This window comes from Vigna unguiculata, chromosome 9 (genome assembly GCF_004118075.2).
Source record: "Vigna unguiculata cultivar IT97K-499-35 chromosome 9, ASM411807v1, whole genome shotgun sequence".
Taxonomy (NCBI): domain Eukaryota; kingdom Viridiplantae; phylum Streptophyta; class Magnoliopsida; order Fabales; family Fabaceae; genus Vigna; species Vigna unguiculata.
In genome coordinates this window covers 4,494,868-4,521,039 of record NC_040287.1, presented here as the reverse complement: position 1 = coordinate 4,521,039, position 26,172 = coordinate 4,494,868, and the positions used below count along the sequence as shown (strand labels likewise).

Sequence of the window (26,172 nt, the reverse complement as noted above, 5' to 3'; positions counted from 1 at the left end):
TAACCAAATTTTGTTAAGTTTATCTGACATTTCAAGCGCGTTTCATGATAGTATTTAAATTATTTAAACTGTTTGACACATTTTTACTTCAATGTTAACTTAAATATTATCATGAAATGTGCTTGAAGATAAACTTAACAAAATTTGATTAAAAGGACTAAATTCACGCATTTTGAAAGATGAAGGACTAAATTGGTATAAAGTTTTGATGAGAGACTAATTCCAAAATTCAGTGAAACTTGAGGGACCAAAAACATATTTAACTCTTATAACAAAACACATAAATTTCATAATTTACAAAAATACAAAAAACGTCTACTTTTAAAGAAAGTTGAGTCACGTTTTTCAAAAGTAATTTTGACACAAATATATGTAAATTACTAACATAAAATTAAACATTCTGAAAAGTATTAACACTATGAACAGCAAAAACACGCAAACTAATTGTTATAGGGTGTAACACAATGTACCTATTAAACGAAATTTGAAAACAATAATTTATAATGCATTATAAATTGTTCCAAAAAAGAAAACACCTAATTAAAGGATGTTCCAGAATGATCTTTCCCTAAATAATACTAAATTGGACAATTTATTAGTTTCACATAGTTGACAAAGAAAAGAATCTGCCATATTACCATAAATGTTTTTTTTTTTTCATTTTTGCATTATTTTGAGACCAAAGTGCAGTCATTTGTGGCTAAATGTGTAGCCTAACCATAATATTATACTAACACGATCTTCTTAAAAAATATTTATTATCTAAATTTTGGAAGTTTGACTTATCATATATGTTTTTCTTAAATTATAAAAAACATTTGGCTTTTTAACAACGACAGACTTTAAAATTAAAATAATTTATCTTTATAGAAATAAGAACTAAAAATACCATAATTAAATTTATGGGACTAAAAATTATTTTTTAATAAAAAATCAATTTTAATTTCCAGCATTAAAAATATATCTTTAAACAGTGAGAATTCAAAAACCATTTTTGTTATATTTAAAGGACAGAAAAAATGCCACTTTTAAATTGAAGAGGTTGAAAGAATCAATTTTAAAGTTTAAAGACGAAAAATGTTACTTTTACATTTGAAAACTACAATGAAATTTATTTCACTTTTAAAGGATTATTTTTTAAAAAAATACATTTTTACATTATTATTTTAATTACTCGTGGTTTGTTCATATGATTGTTCTAAGTATGTCAGTACGTAATGCATAGGACTAAAAGGATTAAAAATAACTATTTGAAATTTAACATTAATTTTTTTTAATTTGAAAATATAAAAAGTATAAATTTAAGAAATTAAAATATATTTAACTCAAAAGAAATATAGACTTAAAGATCGTTGTCGAATTCGATTTTTTAACTGGTTGAAACTAAGTTTTATTATTCAAAATATTGGTCGAAAATACAAAATTGAAATTTTAACTAGTTTTTTTATGTCTTTCAAGTTAAAAGCATTGTGCCATTGGTTTATTTATTCTAAAAGGATCATATAGTGATTAATTGTTTCAGCACTAACAAAAAAAATAAACTCAAATAAAAACTACATTAAACTTGGAAGAATTTTCCATCATCAATAACACTTTGAAATACAATAACAAATGAATTTAAACTTAAAAATCAATTAAGAATACAGCACTTAATATTTCTTAATACAAATTTGAACAGCTTTTAAAATTTTGATCGTAGTCCGAAAATAATTACTCCACGCATGCACCAAGTTAATCATAATATATTTGAAGACGATAAATGTTTTCGGAAAAAAATTCGTATTTTTAGTTATTCACATATAAAATCCGCAAGAAAATGAAAATAATGAATATTTATGTGTAATGAGTACAAATATTCTAATACTCATGTTAGCATAGTGGTAGTATCTTTACCTGTATATACATGTATCCGCTATACTCTAATTTAACTTCAAAAAATTAAAAAATATGATTAAAATATTAATATATTGATTTTGAATGAGTTATTTGTTTGTTAAATAGTTTTAGAAAAAAATCATTTCTTTGTAAACTGTCATTCAACACTATTTAAATAAGTTATTTGAACTTTGTTTAAAATTTATGAATATTATGTATTTTATTTTATTTGAATTTACGATTATAATATGTAGTTAAATATTCTTATTTTTTTAAGTACCCACGGGTATATGTGGATATCCATAAATATTAAAAAATTATATGGATAACCATATAACGGATATTCGACGGATATGTATACTAGTACAAGACAAACATTTATTCAGCAAGTAAAGTATGAGAGTGTTATTATCCGTACTCTATCCATCCCGGTGAAATTCCTGCTTTTAATAAAGTTTACTTAGAAAATATTAAACATAAAATAAATGTATCTATATTTTATATTTAGCTAATATTCTTAATTTGAACGAAATTAAACTCATTTTTCATAAACTTTACAAAATCAATAAGACATAGCTAATATTGTGTTCTACGGTTGACACTCTGTGTGAAATAAATGTGTGTGGGTGGTGAAGGTGTGGAACAATCTTAATGATTGATTTTGGCATATGAATAATCTGAATTTCACGAGCATGTTATTATAATTATAAATATAAATACGATTAAAATAATATCTATTTAAGAAAATTAGTTATTGACAAAAGAAATTCTGTATACTAATTTTCAGAAATAAGATTAGATGTGGAATGAGTGTAATGTGTTGTTGGCTTACTCGTACAATGGTGGTGCGATTAAATTTTTGAAGCCCCACCCAGTTTTCTCCGGTGTTTGATGGTTCCGAGTTGAAGATCCCGATCCCGCATGTTCTCAACACAACACTTCCCTCTCAGATCCCCAAAAAATTCATACTCACCAATTCATCACATTAGCGCAACGGAATCATCATCACAAACACTTCAATTGAAATCGCAATCGTAATGTGATGGATTCCCCACCTTCCCAGCAATCGTGGGGAAGGTCACCCACCTCCCTCTCTTCATCTGCTTCTCTTTCCAAATCAAATTCTGATTCCATTCAGAGCCTCTCATCGATCCTCAACAACCCTCACGCCTCCGACGCCGCATCCTGGGGCGCCTGGTGGTCCTCCGCCACCGCAGTCGCTCCGCCCGAGTTCGCTCCCATCGCGGTTGCCAAGGCCGCCTCCGAGGTTTCCCGATCGGACTTCCAGCAGTACGTCGTGCCTATCGCCGAAGCCTACCATCGCTTCGAGGACATCCGAAACCACACCTCCAAGGAACAGATCAACGCGCTCGCCAATGCCGCCGCCGCCTCCGGCCAGGGCGAGGCGCTCGTCGCCTGCCTCCGCGAGGTCCCCGCGCTCTACTTCAAGGAGGACTTCCGCCTCGAGGACGGAGCTACGTTCCGCGCCGCCTGCCCCTTCGCTAACGTTGCCGAGAACATCGCGCTGCAGGAGAAGCTATCGCATTACCTCGATGTTGTGGAGCTCCATCTCGTGAAGGAGATCTCGCTCCGCTCGTCCTCGTTCTTCGAGGCGCAGGGGCAGCTGCAGGACCTCGATGCTAAGATCCTCCAGGGTTGCACGCAAATTCGCCATCTCAAGGACACCATTCGCCTCCTCGACGCCGATTTGGTCCACGACGCGCGCCAGATTCAGGAGCTCAATGGCACCAGGACCAACCTCTTGGCGCTCCTGCAGAAACTCCGGCTAATATTCTACGTCAACCAGGCTCTCTCAGCTCTCAAATTGGTACTCTTGCTTTTGCATTTTTGATTGTGATGTTTCTGTTTTTCGCCGTTGTTGATGTTTTTGTGAAGAGTGTAGCGTCGTGAGTGTCGAAACTTTGTTGAGTAGGATTGTGAGGGCTAGAGGAGAAAGTTAGATGTAAGTCCTAACATACTTTTTGGAGCTGTTATCCAATCAGAATTATATAAGTAATTGGCATAATAAAAGCTTGTGGTAAAGATCATCAACATAAGTAACACCGAAAATACCTATGAAATTGTATCTGACTTTGTCCCATGCGAAACTGTGCTTGTGTCTTAGAGTTATTGTAGCTTGGTGGGGTTGTGGATTAATTTGGGGAATTTTAAGGTAGTTGCTAACTACTAATTACCGTGTCATTAATGCTGATGGGGGGAGATGATTCTCTGTATTCAAGGTCAGAGATACCTCCTCAAGAAAGGATAAAGGAAGAGGCTCAGCATTCTATTCAGCACCTCAATAAAGGAAATTGCAATGATAAGCAGTCAATATAGGCCATGTGCTCATTCTAACAGAATTCCTTATAACCAATCTAACAAATTGCCAATTCAGCACTAACAAAATGTAACAGCAAATTCTAGATCTTATTCCTCTCCTCTTAGTAATAAACATATTCTGAATTTCTTTTCTGTTTTTCAATCCACTTGGGCGTACTGGTCTAGGACTATCTGCATGTTCACACCAATACCATCCCATCAGAAGTAACCTTGCCCTCAAGGTTGGAAGTGGCAGATCATCCAAATTCTTCCAAGAAGTGTCATCCGGAGAAAGGCCTTGCCAGTGCACTAGAGCTATCTTAACTGAACTTCCACTTACAGATTTTTTTCTTGAACCCCAGTGTAGCTAATGGCAAAACTAATGGACTGTTGTCCACTAATTGGAATGAACCTCGCAGAGTATGGAGGGGCCCCCACATTTGCTTTCAAAAGTGGGCAGTGAAAACATTGTGAGTTTTAGAGTAGGAAGGCTAGGTAAGTATGTAGGCCATGGGTCAAATGCGGTCTATATCTGATAAGGACCATAAAAGCGCTTAGAGAACTTGTGATACTTCACACCAGAAACAGAAGTTCGTCAGGTTGAAGCTTTACATACTTGAACCACTAATCTCCACTACATAAAGGTCAACCACGAATTGATGGCCTTGAATCATCATTGAGACGTTCACTGTCTCATGCTAGTAACTCTCCATTACTGACCAATACCTTCAATTGAGTTGTAGAAATCCCTTAAAGCCCAATGCAAACACATTCTATTGTTGGGTAAAATTGTGGGTACTCCTACTATCTACCTACACGCAGACTGGGTGGTGAGCCACATGCCCCAAGACTCGCAATGTTTGATCTAAGGTCTTTGAACCAGCCAGTGCATGAGAGCTCAGTTGGGCCTCTAAAAGGGGAGTGAGGTCTGCCTTACTCAAAGTCCCCTTTGGCATTTTGTTCACAAACAACACCTTGAAGTGGAGTGTCCTCCTCTTTGATCACTACCAAGAAGGAATGTCTACAATGGTGGTTACAAGAGAAATTTTTTTCACAACAAAAATAGATCTCATGTTCTTGACGATCCATAATTTTGACATCAAAGAGATGTTTATACTTAAGTTTGAGGTTGTGCTGTTGGTAGCAATGGTGGTAGTTGTTTAGGGGTGATGGTTTGGAAGATCGGCAGTGGATACGAGTGAATGTCCAAGAGTTCAAGGGAGGAGAAAATGAGTTCAAAAAACACAGCTTAATGAAATATTGCAAGGCCTGTCACTTGTGATAGGGTGTAGAGTTGGTGTACTTTGCATTTAATCTTCGACTTCAACCCTGAAATGAAGCATTTCAGCAAGATATAAGGATTCAACCCAACAATATGGTTAGCTAGGGCTCAAAATTGCTCAAGTAATCATTAGCAACTGTGGACGTTTGGGTAAGTTTGAAAAGCTTACTTTCAAAGTTGTCAAAGTCCTTGAGAGTGAAATGTGTCTCTAAACGTTGGAAAAATTGCATCTATGATTAAGTCTGACTGTTATGATACGTCCATAGGTACTACATCATGGTAAAATGAAGAAACAATGTTGCATTCTTCAGCAGGGTAGCTTGATGATAAAAAAATGACAGTTTTTTGAAAATTCAGGCATGACGATCTTGGCTGTCAAAATGAGGATTGTCCTGCTTTGGAAAATATTGTTGAGTGGAATTGGTACTGAGAGGAGATTCATAAGAATTTGCAGTTGGGCAGCCTTCTAATGCAAATACTCTATTGACAACTTCAATATCGTCAGTTAAAGATGATTGCAAACGAGTGTTGCACAATATCATCATGCTGGTTAGGTTGTGAATTGGAATTCTTCGATTGAGTGCTGTTAGCGATGGTACTAAAGAGTGACTCTTAAGGAAAGCACCAAAATTATGGGGGTATAGATTCTTTGTATTTGATGTCAGTGATACCCCTCACAAAAAAGGACAAAGGAAGAGGATCAGTATACTATTCAGCACCTTAATTAAGCAAATTACAACAATATATAGCTAATCTAGGCCATGTGCTGATTCTAACAGACTCTTAACCAATCTAACAAATTGCCAACTCAACACTAAAAGAATCCAGAAAATTTTATAACTTATTATTCCTCTCCTCTCCGTGATAAACATTCCAAATTTCTTTTTGTTTAGCAATCTTTGTTGATTCAGTGTTGGGCATATATGTGTTTAGTTTTTGGCCTTTTCTTTATTATTTTGGTTGTGTTTGAGTTATTTTTGAGGCTTTCAAGTTGATGTGGTTTTGCTGTGATACAGCTTGTTGCATCTGCAGATTGTGCTGGGGCGCTGGATGTGACTGATGATTTGCAACATTTACTGGTATCCCTTTACTCATTGTGCAATATGGTGTAGATCTGTTTGCTTGTAAATGATGGTCTTGGGATGGATACTGTTTTTAACTTAGCTTGATCAGACTAGAGATTAATGCTTAGCTGATATCAGTCACTGTGTTGAACTTGGGTAGTTTTTTTGGTAGACTGTTTATGACATAGCATGATGGGATTCTTGACAGTTGAAGAAAACATTCTGTTCTGATTTATCTTGTTCATTTCCTGTAACTTTTGCAGGATGGAGATGAGCTCAGTGGTCTACATTGCTTTAGGCATCTTAGAGATCATGTAATAGGCTTTATAGAATCCATAAACAGGTACGCCACTTATGATGTACTAATTGCATCTGAAAATTCAGTAAATAGTGCTTTCTACTTTCTTGATTTTATGGAGCTGAGTAATAATTAGAGGAGAATAGGGTTGAACTAATTGCTTAGATGGGTTGAAACCATATTTACCAATTGAATCATAAGATTTAGACACAATGAAAAATATCTTGAAATACATAGAGTTAATGCGTAATATTGTATTCCATACACATAAATCTGATAGTAATAATTTTAAACCAGGAATTGATCACAAAACATTATAATCATAATTTTATGGAACAAACGTGTAGAGACATAAATTGAATATTACTATCCAGTAGCAACTTAACCTAGTTCTAGTTCAATCTCCAAAGTTTGTACCTTTGTTCTGTCTCCTTATTCTATCCATCTTCACATTCAATGGCAAAGGACAGATAAGAAGAAATAAATAAATAAAATAGCTTTTTCTCTCCTCACTAAGAACAATGCTTTTTGTCAATGTATCATTATTCTTTTCTCTACAGAAAATGCAGCTTTTTTGGCTTTGGGTTGCATTAGTTATCATAAGTAGACATTGGGTCCTTGATTCAATTTCTGTACTGAATCTTACAGTTCTGCCAATTTTAGCTGTTACTCCGGCTATTGTGTGATTGGCTCTTCAGTCTATCAATTGTGTAAAAATTCATATCAAATGATTTTGTGCCAATCACGATTTCAATAGTTATGTTTAGGAAGTAATTCCATCCTTATTTTGAAATATTTTAAACTTCTTTGTTTTTTAAACATGTTTTCTTTGTCCCTTGGTATTCTGAACTTTGTAATATTGACTTTTGGTTATTATTATTTATATATTGCTAAAATTGGATTTTAAATATGTGAAAGAAAAGGCTAAAGTTATATTTTGTACTGGACATTTAGTAATGTATTGTATTATTTTGGTAGCATTCTTTCAGCAGAGTTTATTCGAGCTTCCTTACAAGATGCTGCAGAAAAGGATGGGATAATTTTATCCAAAGCTAAAGCAAATGTCTCCCTTCCAATGAATGGAAAGGATGATGAAGTAAGATTGTCTCTTCATTTATTTTTCTCAGTGCTTTTTCTTTAATTTTCTACGACTCCCGTGATGGAAATCTTTCAAATCTTAACTGTTACTTTTTTTTAGTGGGTACTGTTTCCTAGGGGGGGTGTTCTTTTGCTTTAACAAGGTCAAGATATACCAAAATGAGTTGTGCTATATTGTCACAGGGCCAAGAGGCTCTACTTACATTTTGTGATGGAGTTCATGTATACACGTATATGTTAAATTACTAAAGAAAAAGTGAACGTTAATATTTGGGTTGTATAGAATTTGAAGTAGTAAACTTCATAAACAACCTGCTTAATGTATTGTTGCCTTTTAAGATTCTGTTTTTATCTCATTTGAAATGGCTCATGAGTGCAACAAAACTCACAATCTCTTTGCCTATCAATTATAGAAATTCCTTTGAAATGGGCACTACCAAGGATCAGGGGTCCATTAAAACATTATTTGACAAATAAATGGGAAAACAGACATCCTGGAAAATATTTACACTATTCTCCTGCCATGTACAATGATATCATACCCTCGTCATTGGTAATCTCCCTAAATGATACCATAGCCTCTTCTCTACTCAGTAATTTTTTTTTAAACAATCTAGAAGGGGAAATGATGCATCCTGGGTTCATCGAGAACCACAACCAAATTATGTCATAAAATAGCCCCTTTGCAGTGCAGAAACAAATGGGTAACTGTTTTTTATTAAACCTACACATGATTGGTATTGGCATGTATTGTGAGGGGGACTGAGAGAAGAAGTAGGAAAGTTGCAACTGAACAAAACATCTGAATTAAACATTATTGATTTTGCATAACTAAAATTTGAGGAGGTATGATTGTTAAATAGGATGGTCGAGGGAGGTTAAGGGGGTCTCATTTTTGTGAAATTAAGCTGAAGAGATATTAGGCCTCACAAGGCCATTTCTTTATTCAGCATCCATACCTATCTAGTTCTGCTGTCACTCTGGTGCTGAACTGGGATTAGAGTTCTTGAATAAAGTACATTATTTTCCTACTCTACTGGTTCCAGCGTTAGTCTGCATGTAACAGATGTCTGGTGAAGAGCTGTGTCTGGTATATGAATTTTTAACATTTAATCATATTTGGTTAATCTTATGAAGGATCTTTGTCTAAGAAAGACCTGTGTTTAGGAGGGTAGTACAAAAGTTTCAAATGGGTTTGTCAGGGATGGAATTGTTTAATTTTTGGGAGACTGATTATTTAATTTAGAATGTCAGCATTTGAGAAAGATCTTTGTGGAGAACACACATGAAGAATTCAAAATCCGAAATCCAAATTTTGTTTGTGCTGGAACATAGACGAGTGGTAGAGTCAAGTGATGATAGAAGGGTAAATGATGCTAGCCTAGGTTTGTTTTTGTTTCTTTTTTCTTAATGGTACTTAGGTGTGTTGTAGTCTATTGATATAGACGGGTGTCAACCTAGTTGGGATTGCAGTCTTGTACATAACAATGGCAACGGGGCAGGGTAGGTTATACCTAAACCCTAAACGATTTAATTTGGTAAAGTTGAAGTTTACAACGCAATACATCGTTTTAATAAAGCCATACAGTGGAAAAAATGTGTATTTGGGATTGTGATGAGAGAGAAAATACTGCAGGGGTATCAAATGAGTCGAACAATTGAGAGAGAGAATAAAAATTTGTGTAACAAAAGAAGGGTTCTTCGAATGAAAATAGGCAAAGGACCAAAGAGAACAATAAAAGTAAGTATTTTAGATTACCTAATAAATTAAGGGTGTTTTTAGTAATTTAAAATAGGGACGGGTATGTACATACCCATTCCTATCCCCATACAAAATTAAAAAAATCGGGTATTACCCATTTCAATACTCATATCAAGTCAACGTGAAGATTTTCTGTCAAAATCAGGACTGGTTTTGACAGTCTCCATGGGACTAGTTTACTTGTCATCCCTACGCGTATGCAGAGATGCTTTTGTTTATCTTTTATAAAAGAAAAAAAGCTTGTATTCATTCTTTATGACTTAATTTTTACACACTGCACAACAATTACCCTGTTTTGGCTTTAGTGCAATGATTGAGTAGCCAAAAATTTTACAATTGAGGATACTGTTTTTGATCTAATCTGTTTCATGATCAGGTAAAGTTGGAAGAAGAGGAAAGCAGTAATTTCAAAGATTGTCTGCTTCCTACTGTAATTGGATTGCTCAGAACTGTAAGTAATTAGTTGTAATAATCTTGACTAAATTATTATTTGGGCTAGTTTTGAAAGTTTGAGTATTATTTTTTGTTGAGAAATCATCTTTTGTAAGATCAGTGCAGTGAGATTTCCCATTTTGTATTTTTGAGGTTTTGTTGTCCTTTGTCCCTTCTTCAAGATACGTAAATAGTACGTATTTTTCTTGCAACTGATAGAAGAATAAAAGAAGCAGAAAAATTACTTTTATGAGATCTCATGCCACTTAGAACGTTTCTGTTTCTGAGCTACTATATACAAAGAAACAATGGCTTTAATGTTCCATATTAATGCAATGCATATGATTCTAATGGTGAAGTGGAGCAACTTAATGTTGGGTCGGTGGCCAGGGAATATACTCAAATTTATGACCTTGTTTATTGGGATACTTTGTCTCTCGTGGGCAAGATCAACACAATTCAACTCTTCCTTGATATGGCTACTATTCATAATTGGTCACTTCACTAACTTGACATTAAAAATATCTTCCTTCATGGTGTCCTTAAAGAGGAATTTTATATAGAGCAGCCTCTTAGATTTGTTGCATAGGGGAGTATGGTCTAGCTCGTAAATTATGTTGGTCTCTCCATGGACCAAAGCAATCACCCCGGAGTTGGTTTGGTAGATTTAGTTTTACCATATAGAGTTTTGGATTTAAACAAGATGAGACAGATCATTAAGTTTTCTATTGTCATACATTACCTAGGAAGTATGTTTATTTGGTGGGTCTATGTTGATGATATAGTTATTGTAAGAAACAATGTGACTAGGATTTCTCAACTAAAAGGGCACTTATTCAATCAATTTCAGAACAAGGACCTTGACTATCTTAAATACTTTTTTGTTATTAAAGTGGCTTAACCAAAAGAAGGTTTTGTACGGTAGATAGCGTGACAAATTGCAAGCTCGTTGATAGTCTTAGGGACCCAACTCAAAAGCTAATTTTGGACCAAGGTGACATTTTTTAGATAGAGAAAAATATAAGGTTGGTGGGAAAACTCATCTATCTCTTTATTACAAGACCTAATATTTGTTATGCAATTGGAGTTAGTCAATTCATGCAGAATTCTCACATTGGCCACTGGAATGTTGTGATTCACATTCTCAAATATATAAAAAGGATCTAGGAAATGCTCAAATATTAGTTCATTGTGATGTAGATTAGGCTGTATTGACATGAGATCCAACACATGATATTGTGTATTCATGGGAGGGATTATATGTAATCTCTTCGAAGAGCAAGAAACAATGTGTTATTGCTTAGTCTAGTGCAAAAATTGAATATAGATCTATGGCTTTGGCTACCTACGAACTTGTACGGATTAAGCAACTCTTTCAAGAGTTGAAATTTTGTGAAGTTGAGTTGATAGTTATATTGTGAAAATCAAACAACCCTCTATATAGCCTCCAATCCATGATTTCATTAGAATACCAAAAGTATATAGAGATAAATTGTCATTTTGTTAGGGAAAAATTGTTGTCCTAAGAGTTGTGGGTTCTTCGAGAGGAGGCACTGGGAATATTTGATACCAATGAGCCATAAACAAACCCATATAAGAGACCAAGATCTTACCTCCAACCCAAAATCTTTATGCAATAGGTTTGTGAGTCTTTGTCCTTATATATTGCTTATCTTGCTCATTTCAACCCAACGTGAGGTCTTCCAATTCACTTGAATTTATAACAATTTCCTATCAAGTTTAAGTCCTTTGATATTGGTACACCTTTCTCTCAAGCAAAAACATTTCTTAACTAAGAGTACCTCAATGGTGACATTTACTCACCACAACTATACATGCTTTTGTGAAACCTTTTCAAGAAGACTTTTGATACTTGTAATCACAAACTCATGATTCTTCACGTACTCCAATGAGCCAGGAGCAAACCTACATTAGAGACCAACCAAGACAACACTTCTAACCCAGTCTTGCAACTTATATATTGCTCATCTTGCATATTTTTTGGGGCCTTCCAACTCACTTGAAATTCATAACGTAAAACATGGTGGATCAAAGTTGGTGCATACATTTTATATCCTTTAGCTTAAGGGCATATGTTAGAATAGTTTTTTATTATTTTTGTTGTAAAAACTTTATAAAGCTACTTTTTTACTGTACCAAGCTTTAGGTTAAGTGTCATAGGTTGTAGCCTCTTGTCTTTATATATTTATACATGTACTCCTTTACATATGATATACAAAACCCATCATCTGAGAAGTTTAGCTCATTGATATTTTGGTCATCCTCTAAATTTAAGTATACAGGAGGCATATCAATCTTATCTTATAGGTAAAAGGTTGACACCATACCGTACAAGTCACATGGCTATAGCATTTTCTCCCCCATGCAAAACGGTGGAGATATTGAGAGAGATATCAATCATAGAATATGATTGTGGGGGATTAAATGAAGGCATGCTTATGGTATTCTATGTGACAGAAATATAGTGCCCACGCTTAAGGGAAACTTTTCCTATCTATAATTAAGATTTGCATTGTTAAGCTATAAAAAGCCAAAAAGAGAATAAACTTAATGTAGTATAGATGGAAATGTTTCATTGGATGAGTGGCGTACCATACAAGATTTTTCTTGTTTAATTTACCTGGTTTCTTCTGGCTCCTTTACTTGCTCATATGTTTGATGTGTTTTTATCTGCCTTGGTATTTCTCTGTGCTGGGAATAATGAATGCTAAGTGATTTCACATTTTTTAATAGCATTACCTTGTTGTTCTTTTAAGAAACATGACAGTAAAACATCAAGGTACACCGAGGGCTGATATGAAGAGTGCTATTAAGATCTGTACTAGGCTTAATTTGGTGAAAAATACCTTATTTTCAGGCTAAACTTCCCTCTGTTCTGAGGACTTATCGAGATACACTGACGGCTGATATGAAGAGTGCTATTAAGACTGCTGTTGCTGAGTTGCTTCCAGTTCTTGCTTCTCGAGGTTCAGAGTCAGAGTTCTTTTCTGGAGACAGAACTGTAGATGCAGATGGTGAGAATTTATTTAGCATAATTAGTGATGTGTCTATAAGGAGATATACTTTTAAATGCTTCTAGTGTGCTGTGTTTCTGTGGGATCTGTTCCTTTTTCAACTTGCTAATCCTAAATAGTAACTCAGGTGGAGGTGCATCACTGGCTAGCAAGTTGAGGAGCCTATCATCTGACTGCTTTGTTCATCTTTTGAGTGCTATTTTCTTGGTAGTACAGGTAATTTATACTTGGCAATTGTTAATTTGTTAGATCATCTACACTAGAATATTGCAGTCTTTTGAAATGTATTCAGTTTTAATAACTTAGATGATGTGTGTTTATGGCTAGGCAGCCCAGCACGGCTCTAAACAGTGTGCCATGTGATCAACACTTCTTGAATTTTGACACTCTTTGCGCAGGTGTCCTGTACTCATTTCCAGTGTCTGAATTATAAAATACTTTTTCTTGGCTTAAACACTTCTCCGGTAAAGCTTGGGCATGGGCCAAAGTCGATTTACATTGTATTATAAAATGTAAATTGCACTAATGCCGCCTGAAGTTTTCTCAAATTTCATTGAGACTCCAGTTTTTAAATTATACGCAGACCTCCATTTTTGTTTTAAAAACCTTCCATTGTCAGCTCTTTTCACCTTACATATGCATCTCCTTAAGAAGCCCTGGAAAAGGGGACCACTGTAATGGTGAAAAAAACAGGTGTTAAGCGTACTTTGAAAAATCTCTAGGGATGTCAGACTAATTTACTCTACTACAAATGTTAAAAATTAAAATAATCTAAAATATTGTAATAATAAGCATATTAACCCAAAACACGAGGATCATTATCATAGAACTTGAGTAGTTGTTTTAAGAGATCTGATTCTTCCTTTAGCTGTGTCCAAGGATTTACTTTAGCTGTCTCATTGTGAAGCTTAACACCTTTATTTTTAAAACGTGAATATAAAATCATAATTGAATTCTCATTATATGTGTGTTTGTGCAGTGTCATGGTGTCCTATAGACATTAGCTGTGTTCTGGGGGTTTTGTCATGTCTGGTGTTTGAGTTTCTGGGAATTTCTTATCCTTAATTCAGTTAAATTACTTTTACAAGGCAAATTAATGAGAAAGACAGAAGATCATGTAGCTTGGTTTTAAAATTATGTGTTTAACTCAGTGTAACTGTGCAAACATAGTACCAATCCCAAATAATTGTGAGGAGTGGCCCATGCCGACCACAGAACCTCTACGCCATATAGTAGGATGATGTTAGGGAGTGGACTGAACTGACCAAACGGACTACAAGTATATCTTAGAAGAAAGAATAGGAGGGGAGATTAGTAGGTTTTGGAAGTTAATTGCGGGTATAAATAGCCCTCCTAGTGAAGAGAGAGGGTACCTTTTTTGTTTTGTATAATCCACGGGGATACCCAGTGTGAAAGGATTGTACTCCTTTGGGTACGCTTGTGAACATTCTTTTGGTTACTAAACGAAATAGTTCCTCCTTTCTATCTTTTCTCTCAAATTTTTCCTTGTTTGGTTCCTGAAAAGAATTAATTCTTTTCTGAAGAAAGGAACCTAACAGATGGCCACCATATTGAAGACTATGGATACAAATTAAACAATTTATCTACACAAATATAAATGCTCAGACGTGAAAAATATCTAAATTATAGGCTTATTCAATATTAACAGCAAAAGTCATAGTGTTGTGCCAAACACCCAAGTAATTAACAACAAAAGGCAAACAACAACACAACTGTTATCCCACTATACTTGAGATCAACTGCATGCATTGCACGATGCTATTGAGTTCACTTCATGACCAAATTCGCATGTGTATTATTCACCATTAGATCACTTTTAGCAATTGCTTCTGATGTCCTTCTTGTCTCCCTCCCTACATAGCTAAAAACCATGCTATCCATTGTCCGCACTATAGTGCCTTCTTTGTAGATGTCCAAACCACCTTAACCAAAATTTTGCTATCTTTTCATCATGGTGCCTTACCAATATTCGTTGTGAACAATCATTTTATAACCTGCCTTTTCTTGTGTTCATCTCAACATTATCATTTTTACTTTTACCTTTTTCTCTTGCATGAACATTTTCAATTTTACTATAATACCTTTTTCACTCACTTCCCCTTTAAAGGCCATCTTTACTACCTTAGAGTGTAGCTGAATGTATAGTAATACGATAAATATTGAGTTTGGTAGATCTCAAATAATCTCTGATTTCTTTCTCCATTTTAACCATCTAGCCTGTATCTTGTGTTTGACATCTTTGAATTCCACATCATTTTGTAATATTGATTCCAAATATTTAAACTTGGAAACTTGTAATATGACATCTCTCAATTTTACATCCAATTATCCTGTTTTTTGCTACATTTCAATGGATATCTCTATGCTACTTGTACTCAAGACTAATGGCCATCTTGCACACACGTTCAAAGTCTTTAATAGGGCCTATAATTCAGTTTATATGTTCTAAGCTTGTTGCATACAATTTATATGCTTTAGTCTTAGTGGGAATGTTGAAATCGGTGATATCATTTTGTTGTACAGTTTTGGTTTCTGGTGTAGCTAGCTTTAGGTTAGGGAACATAGGCTGTGTAGCCTTCCTATTTCAGATATAATTGTACTCATAATTTTATAAATACATATACATCGGCTCACACTGATATTTGCCCATCTCTAAATCCAAGTGAAATCATGTTAACTGTGCTGTGCATTAGTTAAGAAAAGTGTGCTATAGAAGCATAGTAATGGCATATGCAGGTTGCTGGATTCAACTATACATTATTTTGCAACTCAGTTGTCTTAAGAGTGATGTAATAAGATTTTTTTCCTTTTAGTGATTGCAGGCACATTTAGTGCGGGCTGCTGAAGTGAAAAAGGCCATTGAATGGATTTTGAACAATCGTGATGGTCATTATGCTGCTGATTCAGTTGTGGCAGCTATTGCTCATGGTGCTGCAGCTGCAGAAACATCACAAGAAAGTGAGGTTCATGGTACTGCATTTTTGCCATATTCAGCACAAAGAAGTGTTGCCAAGGGTTCTTCATTTCAGGGAAAATCAATTGATGCTGTGAACTCCTCCAACATGTCAAAAAATTTCAGGTTAAACCTTGGTTCTCGTTTCTGGTATACTTGTAGTAGAAACTGGGAAGCTTTTCCTGATTCTTTTTTGGTGTTTAGATTTAGAAACGAAGTAATGTAAGATCTGAGCTATTCTATTTTTTTTTCAAATTTCCTTTTTTTGTTCTCATAAATTGATAAACTATTATGTAGTTCTCAAGCACCTGAACAAACATAATCCTGTTTGGAATAAGCATATTGTAATATTAACGAGTTCACCTGTAAAGTGAAGATTTCTAAAACTGATACACATTGGTATTGTTATGTCAATTTTTATTTTTCTTGTTTTCCATGCAAAGAATTTGGTTTTTCCCTTGTGTTTTCCCCTTCAGTTTGATTATTCATTGAATGGTGACACGTGACATGATATGGTGTAGCTTTGAGAGGATTAGATGAATACCTTTGTAGAGTCCATTATGTAGCAATGCTTCTTAATAACACTATATGTGAAAACCCAATTTATCCCAAAAGCTGAAGTTGTAAAATGGATACAAATGAATGGTTTTATATCTTTTGACAGTTTCTATCCTGTCATTTTATAATATGCTATCATATAGGAAATGGAAGGGGGGATTGAAAGAAAAAACATTTTTGTGTTGTAATTTTAGTATTAGCCTCTCCTTTGTTATTCTGTAAGATTTGATTGGTTATTACTTGTTTCTATTTCACTTAGTTGCATCATATACTCTTTCCAACTTAGCTAAAACTATATATCGTTTTTTAAATTTTTGATTGTACATTTTCAGTTTCTTATTAAAGGCTGTGGATGACATTTTTTTGAATGTTCACTCCTGTTATTCACTTGTGAAAGTTGTGACAGATGACACAAACTTCATGATCGCTTGTTATTTTAACAACTTGGAATGACATTATAACATAGTGGATACATTAAATATGGAGTAATTTGTTTTATCATGCAAGATTAATACCTCTTATCACCTCAACGATTAAGTCAGTATGCAAGCTATGCTAGACCCTTCTGCTGCTATTTTGCTGTTTGTACTGAATTTCTTTTTGCTGGTAACAAATGGCACTTCCAGGGTTTTCCTCTCTTTAAAACTGAAAATACTGGGGACGTCATTTGAATTCACTTACTACATCTAAAAACCATGAAAATTAAGATAGAATACATTTCAGATCTTTTTCTGTTCTGCAATAACTTTGTGTTTTAGTTGTCCCATTTGTTTGATGTTCTCAAAGAATCTGGTTCTAAACAGAGCTGATATATTGCGAGAAAACGCAGAAGCCGTCTTTGCAGCATGTGATGCGGCTCATGGAAGATGGGCAAAGCTTCTTGGGGTCCGTGCAGTTCTTCATCCTAGGTTGAAATTGCAGGAGTTTCTAGCCATATACAACATTACCCAGGAGTTCATTACTGCTACAGAAAAAGTATATATTTTCATATTGATTTAAAACTTAACATATACAAATTATTTGGCTTTTCTTTCCTGATTAATTTTCATGCTTATGATAACAGATTGGTGGGAGATTGGGATATAGCATCCGTGGGACACTGCAATCACAGGCCAAGGCTTTTGTTGATTTTCAGCATGAATCTCGGGTTAGTTTTAATTTTGTGTTTTTGTTGGGTTTTGTTGTCCTGAAATCTTTGTACATCATTGTTAATGACTGTTTCTATGCATGTAGATGTCAAAGATTAAGGCAGTGCTTGACCAGGAAACCTGGGTGGAGATAGATGTTCCTGATGAATTTCAATCCATTGTCAATATGCTTTTTACATCTGATAATTTAACTTCTGAGAACTTTAATGACACCGAGGATGATAATTCAACCAGTTACAATGGTGTGGTCACTAACCATGATTCTATGCCAATGGTAAACAGTGCACAGTCCAGTGCTGAACATCAAATTATGCGGGTTAATTCCATTGAAGCATCTATGAATAATGAAACATCAGACAGACCCAAATCCCCTAATGATTCTGTGGAAGCAAATAAAGGTCCCAGTAAGGTTACATCAGCTCACAGTAACAATACTGAGAAAGACCACAAAAAATCTGCTTCTCAGGCTCTTAATTACAAAGGTGTTGGTTATCACATGGTCAACTGGTTAGTTATCTAGATTCAACTTCTCTCTTTTCCCAATTAGTTGCACGATCTGTCCCTTTGAGTTTCTGTAGTGTTCTCTCTCTCTTGAGAATGTTTGTGTTGGTAGGCTTTATTATTTTATTACAATATACTACTATTGTGAGGTTCACTTATCTTTTATGAATTTTTTTATCCTAGTTTTGATTTGCTGTCATCATGTAAATAATTTACAGTGGCTCTTTTTGCCATGTTTGATTCTAGTGGCTTAATATTGCTGAAGATGTTGTCAGAGTACATTGATATGAACAATCTTTTGCCAACACTTTCTTCGGAAGTTGTTCACCGTGTAGTAGAAATATTGAAGTTTTTCAACACGAGAACATGCCAACTTGTTCTTGGGGCTGGTGCTATGCAGGTACTGTTTGTATTGTTCTCAAAACTGTTGGTACCGTTTAGATATATGTGCATAAAATCTTACATGTACCAATCGACCCTCAACCTATATGCGGGTCTTTAATATTTTCTCCTTATGTTTTTAGGTCTTCTTATGCATCTTTTAATTGGACATTTCCATTTGTTTTTTTTTTAGCTGAAATCTCTATCTTATGCCTGCTTGTCTGCCTCATCATTTCCATTTTTTATGCACTTAATTTTTTCTCTTGTTGGCACTTCATTGTTCAACTTTCAGTACCATAAAGCATTTCTGGTCTTTTAGCCAGGTCTTATATTTATTTCACGTATCTTGTAATAAAGTATACGTTGTATAGGTCATAAATATAACAATCAACCATACTAGCCAAGCCTTATTCTCACCGATACTCTCAGCTATATGGATTTTAGGTTCACTGTACTCGATACTGTATCCAAATTTTCGGAACTTAATGTAATTTAAAATTCTAAATCTTTCTAGTCTCGTACCATATCTTCTATGGTGACTTCCTTGGCCTATCCCCTCTACTAAGGGGTGATTGGTATGATGCCACATGTCAGACTATTTTACATGCCTATGTCATCAATGACATTCATAGTATATAACAACTTTTATGGCATCTATTATCCATTTTGATATACTGAATTATCTGTTTCAACATACTCATTTCTGTTAGTAGAAATCAAATAAACATGAAAGGAGAGAGAAACTGAAATGTGGAAATTATAATTTGAAGAATATGAAGTCTGAGAAGAGAGGAACGAAGAGTGTATTTTCTGAATATGCTCGAGTGATTCTTCCACCCATCAGATTGGTCTATTTATGAGCAGAATGTTTATGAAGGTGATAAATAACTACTGCTATTTGGCAGAAAACGCACTGAACCCTGCTAAATAGTCAGCCACTTCGAAAAATAATAAACCATTAAATGCTTTCTTAAACTGCCTCTCATTTCATAAATTTTATCCACCCATTTAACCTTTCTAATTAGCCTAAACACTCCCTCAATTCCTACTAATGCTTTTGAGCTATTATCTGATAAAAATTTGATGTAGGCCATGGATGCAAAAAGGGAGGGTTTAGAGAGAATTACCCAAACCTCATAAGCACTACTTAGGGAATGTCTGAAATCAATGTAGGATATCAACCCACTAAGAGCTGATCTCTCAATTGCTTAGCACTTTGATGCTTCACTTAATCTATCTAGTTAGCCCCTCTATATGTAGCCTTTTGAGAATGTGTGTCCTAAGGGTGACTGAAACTAAGGAGAATTTTGAACACTATTCTTCACGCCTAGGGTTGTGGGTGTAGAGGGTTGCAATACATGTGGCCTAATAACAGAACTAGGATAAACATTGATACCATCTTAAAATTTGGGTAATGGGTCTTACTCAACCCTACAAAACCAACTTGTAAGCATTACTTAGGTTATGTTTGTAGTTTATGTAGGATCTCAACCCACTAAGAGCCACTCTCTCAATAGCTCAACACTGATTTCAGTCAGTCTTTTTGGTCACCCTCTCCAAAAGTAGTCTTTTTTTAGACATTGTGGTCAGGGGTGGCCTCAAATATTGTAGCTTTTCAACAGTTTGCTTCCCTTCTTCTCCTGTACTGGGTTCCTCCCTTTACCCAGTTCATTGGTCTATTATGATCCCATTTCAATTTACTTGGAGCTTTCTCATTGTAGTGTCTTCTAATTCTTCGTTCTGGTGCAGGTGTCTGGTTTGAAGTCCATCACATCTAAACACCTGGCATTGGCAAGTCAAGTCATCAGTTTCGTACATGTTATTATTCCTGGTACAAATTCACTCGCCTAAATGAAGTTTTTAATGCGTTTCATGAGTTTATTAATTGTTTTTCATCATATGGATTAATTTTATAACTTTGTTCTTCATTTCTGGTATAAGATATTCGGCAGATTCTTTTTCTCAAAGTACCTGAGACAAGAAAAATACTATTGCTTTCTGAGATTGATCGGGTTGCCCAGGTTTGTGCTTCATTGTTATTTAATCTTTATTCCTTTAGTCCTTTGTTAGATGGAGACTTATTCAGACGTTTTGTTCATAGGTATGATTTTTTAATGATTGTTGGAAGTATGACAGTTTTGTCCATATAGTGAAAATTTACCTGTAGTTGAACAAGTCGGAAGAGATTTTACGTTTAATTACGTTTCCTCTGAATTCCCCTTCTTTATAATCTGAATGGAAAAGGAAATATTTTTAGAGAGGAGGCGATGTAGTAATAGAGAGGACACGACTTGAACAAGAAATTATAGTTGCAATTGCATTATTATGTCACTGCTCTGGAGGTCTATAGCTAAGATTTTGCAGCCTTTATCAAAAATTTATTTTAGGGAAAGGAATAATGATAAGGATCTCTGAATATGGTCTTATTATATCATACATTAGATTATAATAATCAGATAAAAAACTAAAACCGGAAGAACATTAGTGCTTTTCTAAGGAGATTTTCGAATTTTTTTAGTTTGTCATCAATGAAAATCAAGTGTTGCTGTTAATTGTGATGATTTTAGTTTCACTGTCTGCACATCTGCACCAATTGTTGCTAGTTACTTATTTTTAATTTTCCTTAAAAATTATTTTTCTTCTTTTACTCCTCATTGCACATTTGTATCAAATGTATAAGATGTCTCTGTTAATAAGTATGTCATTCATCTTTCTAGTCCATACTATGAGGGGATGGAGCCATTTTAAGTGAAATTTAAGAATGAATTTGGTTTATTCTTCCTTGTGTGTTCAAACATATTTACAAAAACTTGGCTTTCTAGGATCTGCTTTTGTTGGCTAACCCTCAGGCTCCCTATTCTTTTTGGTTTCTCTGTTTAGGAGGATATTGTTGTTTGTCTCTATTTTTTATTTTTTTTTTACTTTTTCCTCCAATAAAAAATACATTTTATATATGTATAGAAGTTTTTAAAATTTATTCATTTTTGTGCCCTGCTTTTTTAAGACTTCTGAGAATGTATTTGTTATAACATTTGCATTACTATTGTATTTTTTCCATTCCAGGATTATAAAGTTCACAGAGATGAAATACATAGTAAATTAGTTCAAATAATGCGAGAAAGATTACTAGTACATTTACGTGGGTTGCCTCAAATTGTTGAGAGTTGGAATAGACCTGAGGATGCAGATCCTCAGCCTAGTCAATTTGCCCGATCCCTTACTAAGGTAAATAGTTATATATAAATTCTTAGAATGCTTGTGTTCTGCCTTTGACCTTTTCTTTTTGCTTAATTTTTAAAGTTGACCGAGATTTTAATATGTATCTTCCTATCTGGTACTTCAAAGCATAAATATGAATATCCCAAAGAGCAAATTTTTCAACGATTATGGTGGCTCACTAGTCACTTCACTAGGTTTTTCTTCTGATAAATAGTAGAGTGATTGTTGCATTATCCAATTTGAGATAAACATCTCATAGATGTGCAGTAAACTATTTGGCAAACGATTTAATAACTTAAACACTAGTAGGTAAGCAAATTTGTGATTAGTCATTATATATATATATATATATTGATAATGGGGTAGGGTGACCTATAATTATCATTTTTGAGTTCTACTTTTGTGCCCCACCTGTCTGTTAAGCAGTCTCTTAATCAGAACTTATCTATTTTTGGACTTTGTTATTAGGAAGTTGGGTACCTCCAACGTGTTCTATCTCGAACTTTGAATGAAGAAGATGTTCAAGCAATTTTTGGGTAAGAATTGTAGAAATCTCCATTTTTCTTATTCTTGTACTTTCATTAAAGATCATAATCAAGATTACACTACTGAAGATTGTACCTGTAGTTTCTGATGCTGGGATATTAAAATGATGGGTTCTATATTAGGTTAAGATTTAGAACCCACTTCAGATATATGGTTAAAGTACTCCTTATTGTACAATCCTCACTTATTAAGCTAGCTTTTAAAATTGAGTTAGGTCAAATTCATTCTTAATTCTAATATATTGATTTCTACGTAACATAAGGTGATAGATTATTTTCTTTCTATTATGCCTTATCAATATTTAGTTTATAAGGAACCTGGCTCTGAGAAAAGTAGTAGCTTTGAGTTTAATCATTCAGTGTCTAATGAAGCAATCTTTTTTTTTTTTCATGGTTGAAATATTATATCCGAAGATCATGAAATGTATGATACTGATTTAGTATTACTGTAATATAACCATTTAGGTATATTTTTGGATGGAGTTTGGAGGGAAAAGGTGACAGTGATGAATGTCCTGGATATACATTATTTTCTATGATGAATTTCAAAATAAAGTTCTCTTATTTTCCCTTTCCCAATGAAAAAGAAAGGAGAAAATTTACTTTCTGCATAAAAAGAAAAATAACAGTAAAATATGCTGACATCATCTGAATTCCTACAACTCACCTCTCAAGTTTGCTATTTTTCAGGCAAGTGGTCGTTATATTTCACTCACAAATTTCAGAAGCATTTTCAAAATTTGATATTAGCACTCCTCAAGCACAGAATAGGTATTTACTTTTCCGAAGTTATGTCGTTTAGAAATACTTTTACGGAACTTTAGAAAAATTGAGTAATTTTGTTTTTTCTTAAATTCTCCACACTTGCTAGGTTATATCGAGATGTCAAGCATATTCTCCAATGCATACGGTCATTGCCATTGGGTGATTTGAGTAAATCTGATACCCCAAACTGGGGTCAGCTGGATGAATTCTTGGTGAAAAGATTTGGAAATGATGCTGTTCAGTAAACTATATTGTAAAGTAGCAACTCAATTGCTTCCGTGTGAAGGCTAACATACTGTGGAAGATATGGGGGTGATGTAAACCTTCACTCTGCATTTTTGTGTAACACTAAATTGAGGTAAAATTATTGCTACATTTTGTTCATAGCTTACACGATAATTCTAGTTATATTGATTAGTTTAAAGTCAAATAGGGAGCCATGGAAGCCATTAGTATCGGGCTCTTAGGGAGGGGGCTAGGGTGATTCATCACTGTTGCATCGATAATGTAATTTGACTTTAATATAATTTTAGTCCCTGTAAAATGAACAAGTTACTTTATTTTTCACCCTTGCGAGATTTGAAATTACTGTTTTTAATTCTTATAGAATGAGTGAATTTCGGATGTAGTGCATAAAAATTTTTGTTTGATTTTCATCCCTCTAAATTTGTATATTATTATTTGTTTTGTCTCTAACATTCACTTTGAGATAAATAAATAATATTAATTTTACAGATCTTAAAATTTTGTCAGAAGTGTCACATGCTATGCTAACATTAACATTGTATCGTACACAGTAGATGCTGAGAGTATTATACACGACATGTCAAACAAAAGCTGAATTCCATTTTCTCCTTTTTGTTTCAGGCCTTTGGTTGGTCTGTGGGTATACAAAGGTAATGTATCATTTCTGAGCATTGTGCAGCCGTGGTTGGTCATTTAACAAGTTTTGTAGCAGTCGATGTTGATATTCAAAATTCTTGGTTTGTCTCCTTAATTGTAATTTTAAGTTGAAATAGATATGATTTAGTGAATGAATTAAGTTTTGCCCTCACCCCCAATCTTTCCCGTCGCTTCTTCACCCATGGATATGGATGCATCAATATGTACACAATTCCAGAAATCTATAGCGATATTACCAATTTGTGTGTCCTGTTTAAGTGCATATTTGATTTTCTTACAAGTACCTACCTAAATTGAAAACTCTTTTACTTTTTTCTTGAGGAACACAGTCTTCGCAATGTAATTATGTCAAAACATATACCAGTGGAAGTGTTATGGATATAATCGGTGTCAAGGAACACAGAAGTGTAGACATCATATTTGCCTTAATTAAGTAATAGTTCAATGGTGCAACAGGTGCATAGTTGTGCTAAAACAGTAAACATTAACGCAATCTCCTGCAATTGTAGATACCCAGACATTATGGTACGATTCTCTTTTCGATGATTTTTTATAATAAGATATTTTTTGGGTCTTTTTTATTTAGCTTAACAATTAAGTATACTTTTCAATTTAAATATGTTAAACTTGGTCAGAAGTAAATATTCTTACGAAAGGAATTAGTTATATTAATATAATTTCTATTAATACTCTTTTAGAAATTTAAAATTTCACACTCATTCGTACAAGGACGCGATTTCGATTTTGAAGCCTTTTAATGGAAGGAAATTTCTGAAGTGTTTACGAAGTTTTGTAAACCAAGGGCAGTACAAGTTATACTAAATGCCCTTTTGGGAAATAATGACAGCAAAAACATAGAAGAGAGAAAATAACATGAAACATATATGTAAAATAAAATAAAGAAATAATAATCAATGGGAAAACAAGAATTTGCAAAACAAAAATCATAAAATATGGTGATTAAGAATACATCAACTTTTTTTAGGCTCAATTCCATAAATCTAAGTATCTTCACTTGAGTTTTTATTAATTTTTTTTGTCTACTGAGATTCAAAATTGTTATATCTTTCAATTAAGTTATTGGTGTAGTTTTTTCAATTACTAGGTAAATTATGTTATCATGTTTCTGTGATTTTATTTGTTTCACATATTCAACACGTTTTTATTGAAAGTAATAAAAGTTGTTTGTCATTTTATATTAATCGCTATATCTTTTATATTAAGTATAAAATCTCACATTTTTTAATATGTGAAGATATTTTAATAAATGAAACAAATAAGTAAAATGATGAAATAAAATAACAACCATATAATTTGATTAAAGGAAAAATCAAATATAAAAGTTGAGTACTCAGTAAAGAAAAAACATAAACTTAAATGAAAATATTCAAATTGATTAGAAATTGAAATTTAATTAAACCATTTTTTATTGTCATTTTCTCAAACGTTTTAGAACTTACGAGAATATAATTTTTACGCTTAAAATTATAAGTAAAAAGTCTATACATAAATAAATTATTCAATAAGTTGTCTTCAAAGTTTTTGCAAAGGCAAATAACTTATATGAGGTAATTTAAGAGAGTAATTAATTTATATGGTGAATTTAAAATTATTTCAAACAAAATGAGTTGCTTGGATGAAACAAATCAAAAGAAATTAAAATTTAGGAATTTTAAAAAAATTATTTTAAATAACTAAAACAATATAATTTGAATTTCACTAAAAAAAATAAATTAAAATTTCACAACTAGTCACTATCTCTCTATTAGAGGTGTCAATTTGACTTATGATTCATGGGTCGGTTCCAAATCATTCTTAAATAAGCCCACATTTTATTGGTCAACCGTGTCGAGTTGAGTTGATCTTTAGTCATGTTGACTTACCTTTTCTCTGCCAAATTAGGTCAACTTTCAGTAAGGGCCAACCTAGATCGATTTTTAGTCGGGCCAATTGGGATTGCCCTTCAAACCTAACTAGCTCGGATAGACCCTAGGTTGCTTGTTTCGAGTTGAC

General features: G+C 33.8%; 1 protein-coding gene across 1 annotated transcript; it reads left to right on the top strand.

Annotated features, from left to right (window-relative positions):
• The first annotated feature begins 2,663 nt into the window (after positions 1-2,663).
• LOC114163195 (vacuolar protein sorting-associated protein 54, chloroplastic) lies at positions 2,664-24,483 on the top strand. Its single transcript, XM_028047353.1, has 19 exons — positions 2,664-3,703; positions 6,493-6,555; positions 6,804-6,883; positions 7,817-7,934; positions 10,075-10,149; positions 13,009-13,165; positions 13,293-13,381; positions 16,009-16,265; positions 17,501-17,672; positions 17,761-17,844; positions 17,931-18,352; positions 18,593-18,746; positions 20,477-20,558; positions 20,669-20,748; positions 21,791-21,952; positions 22,415-22,482; positions 23,182-23,262; positions 23,363-23,614; positions 24,124-24,483. Exons 1-18 carry the CDS (start codon positions 2,918-2,920, stop codon positions 23,499-23,501), a joined length of 3,069 nt encoding a protein of 1,022 aa, XP_027903154.1. The 5' UTR covers positions 2,664-2,917; the 3' UTR covers positions 23,502-23,614; positions 24,124-24,483.
• The last annotated feature ends 1,689 nt before the right edge of the window (positions 24,484-26,172 follow it).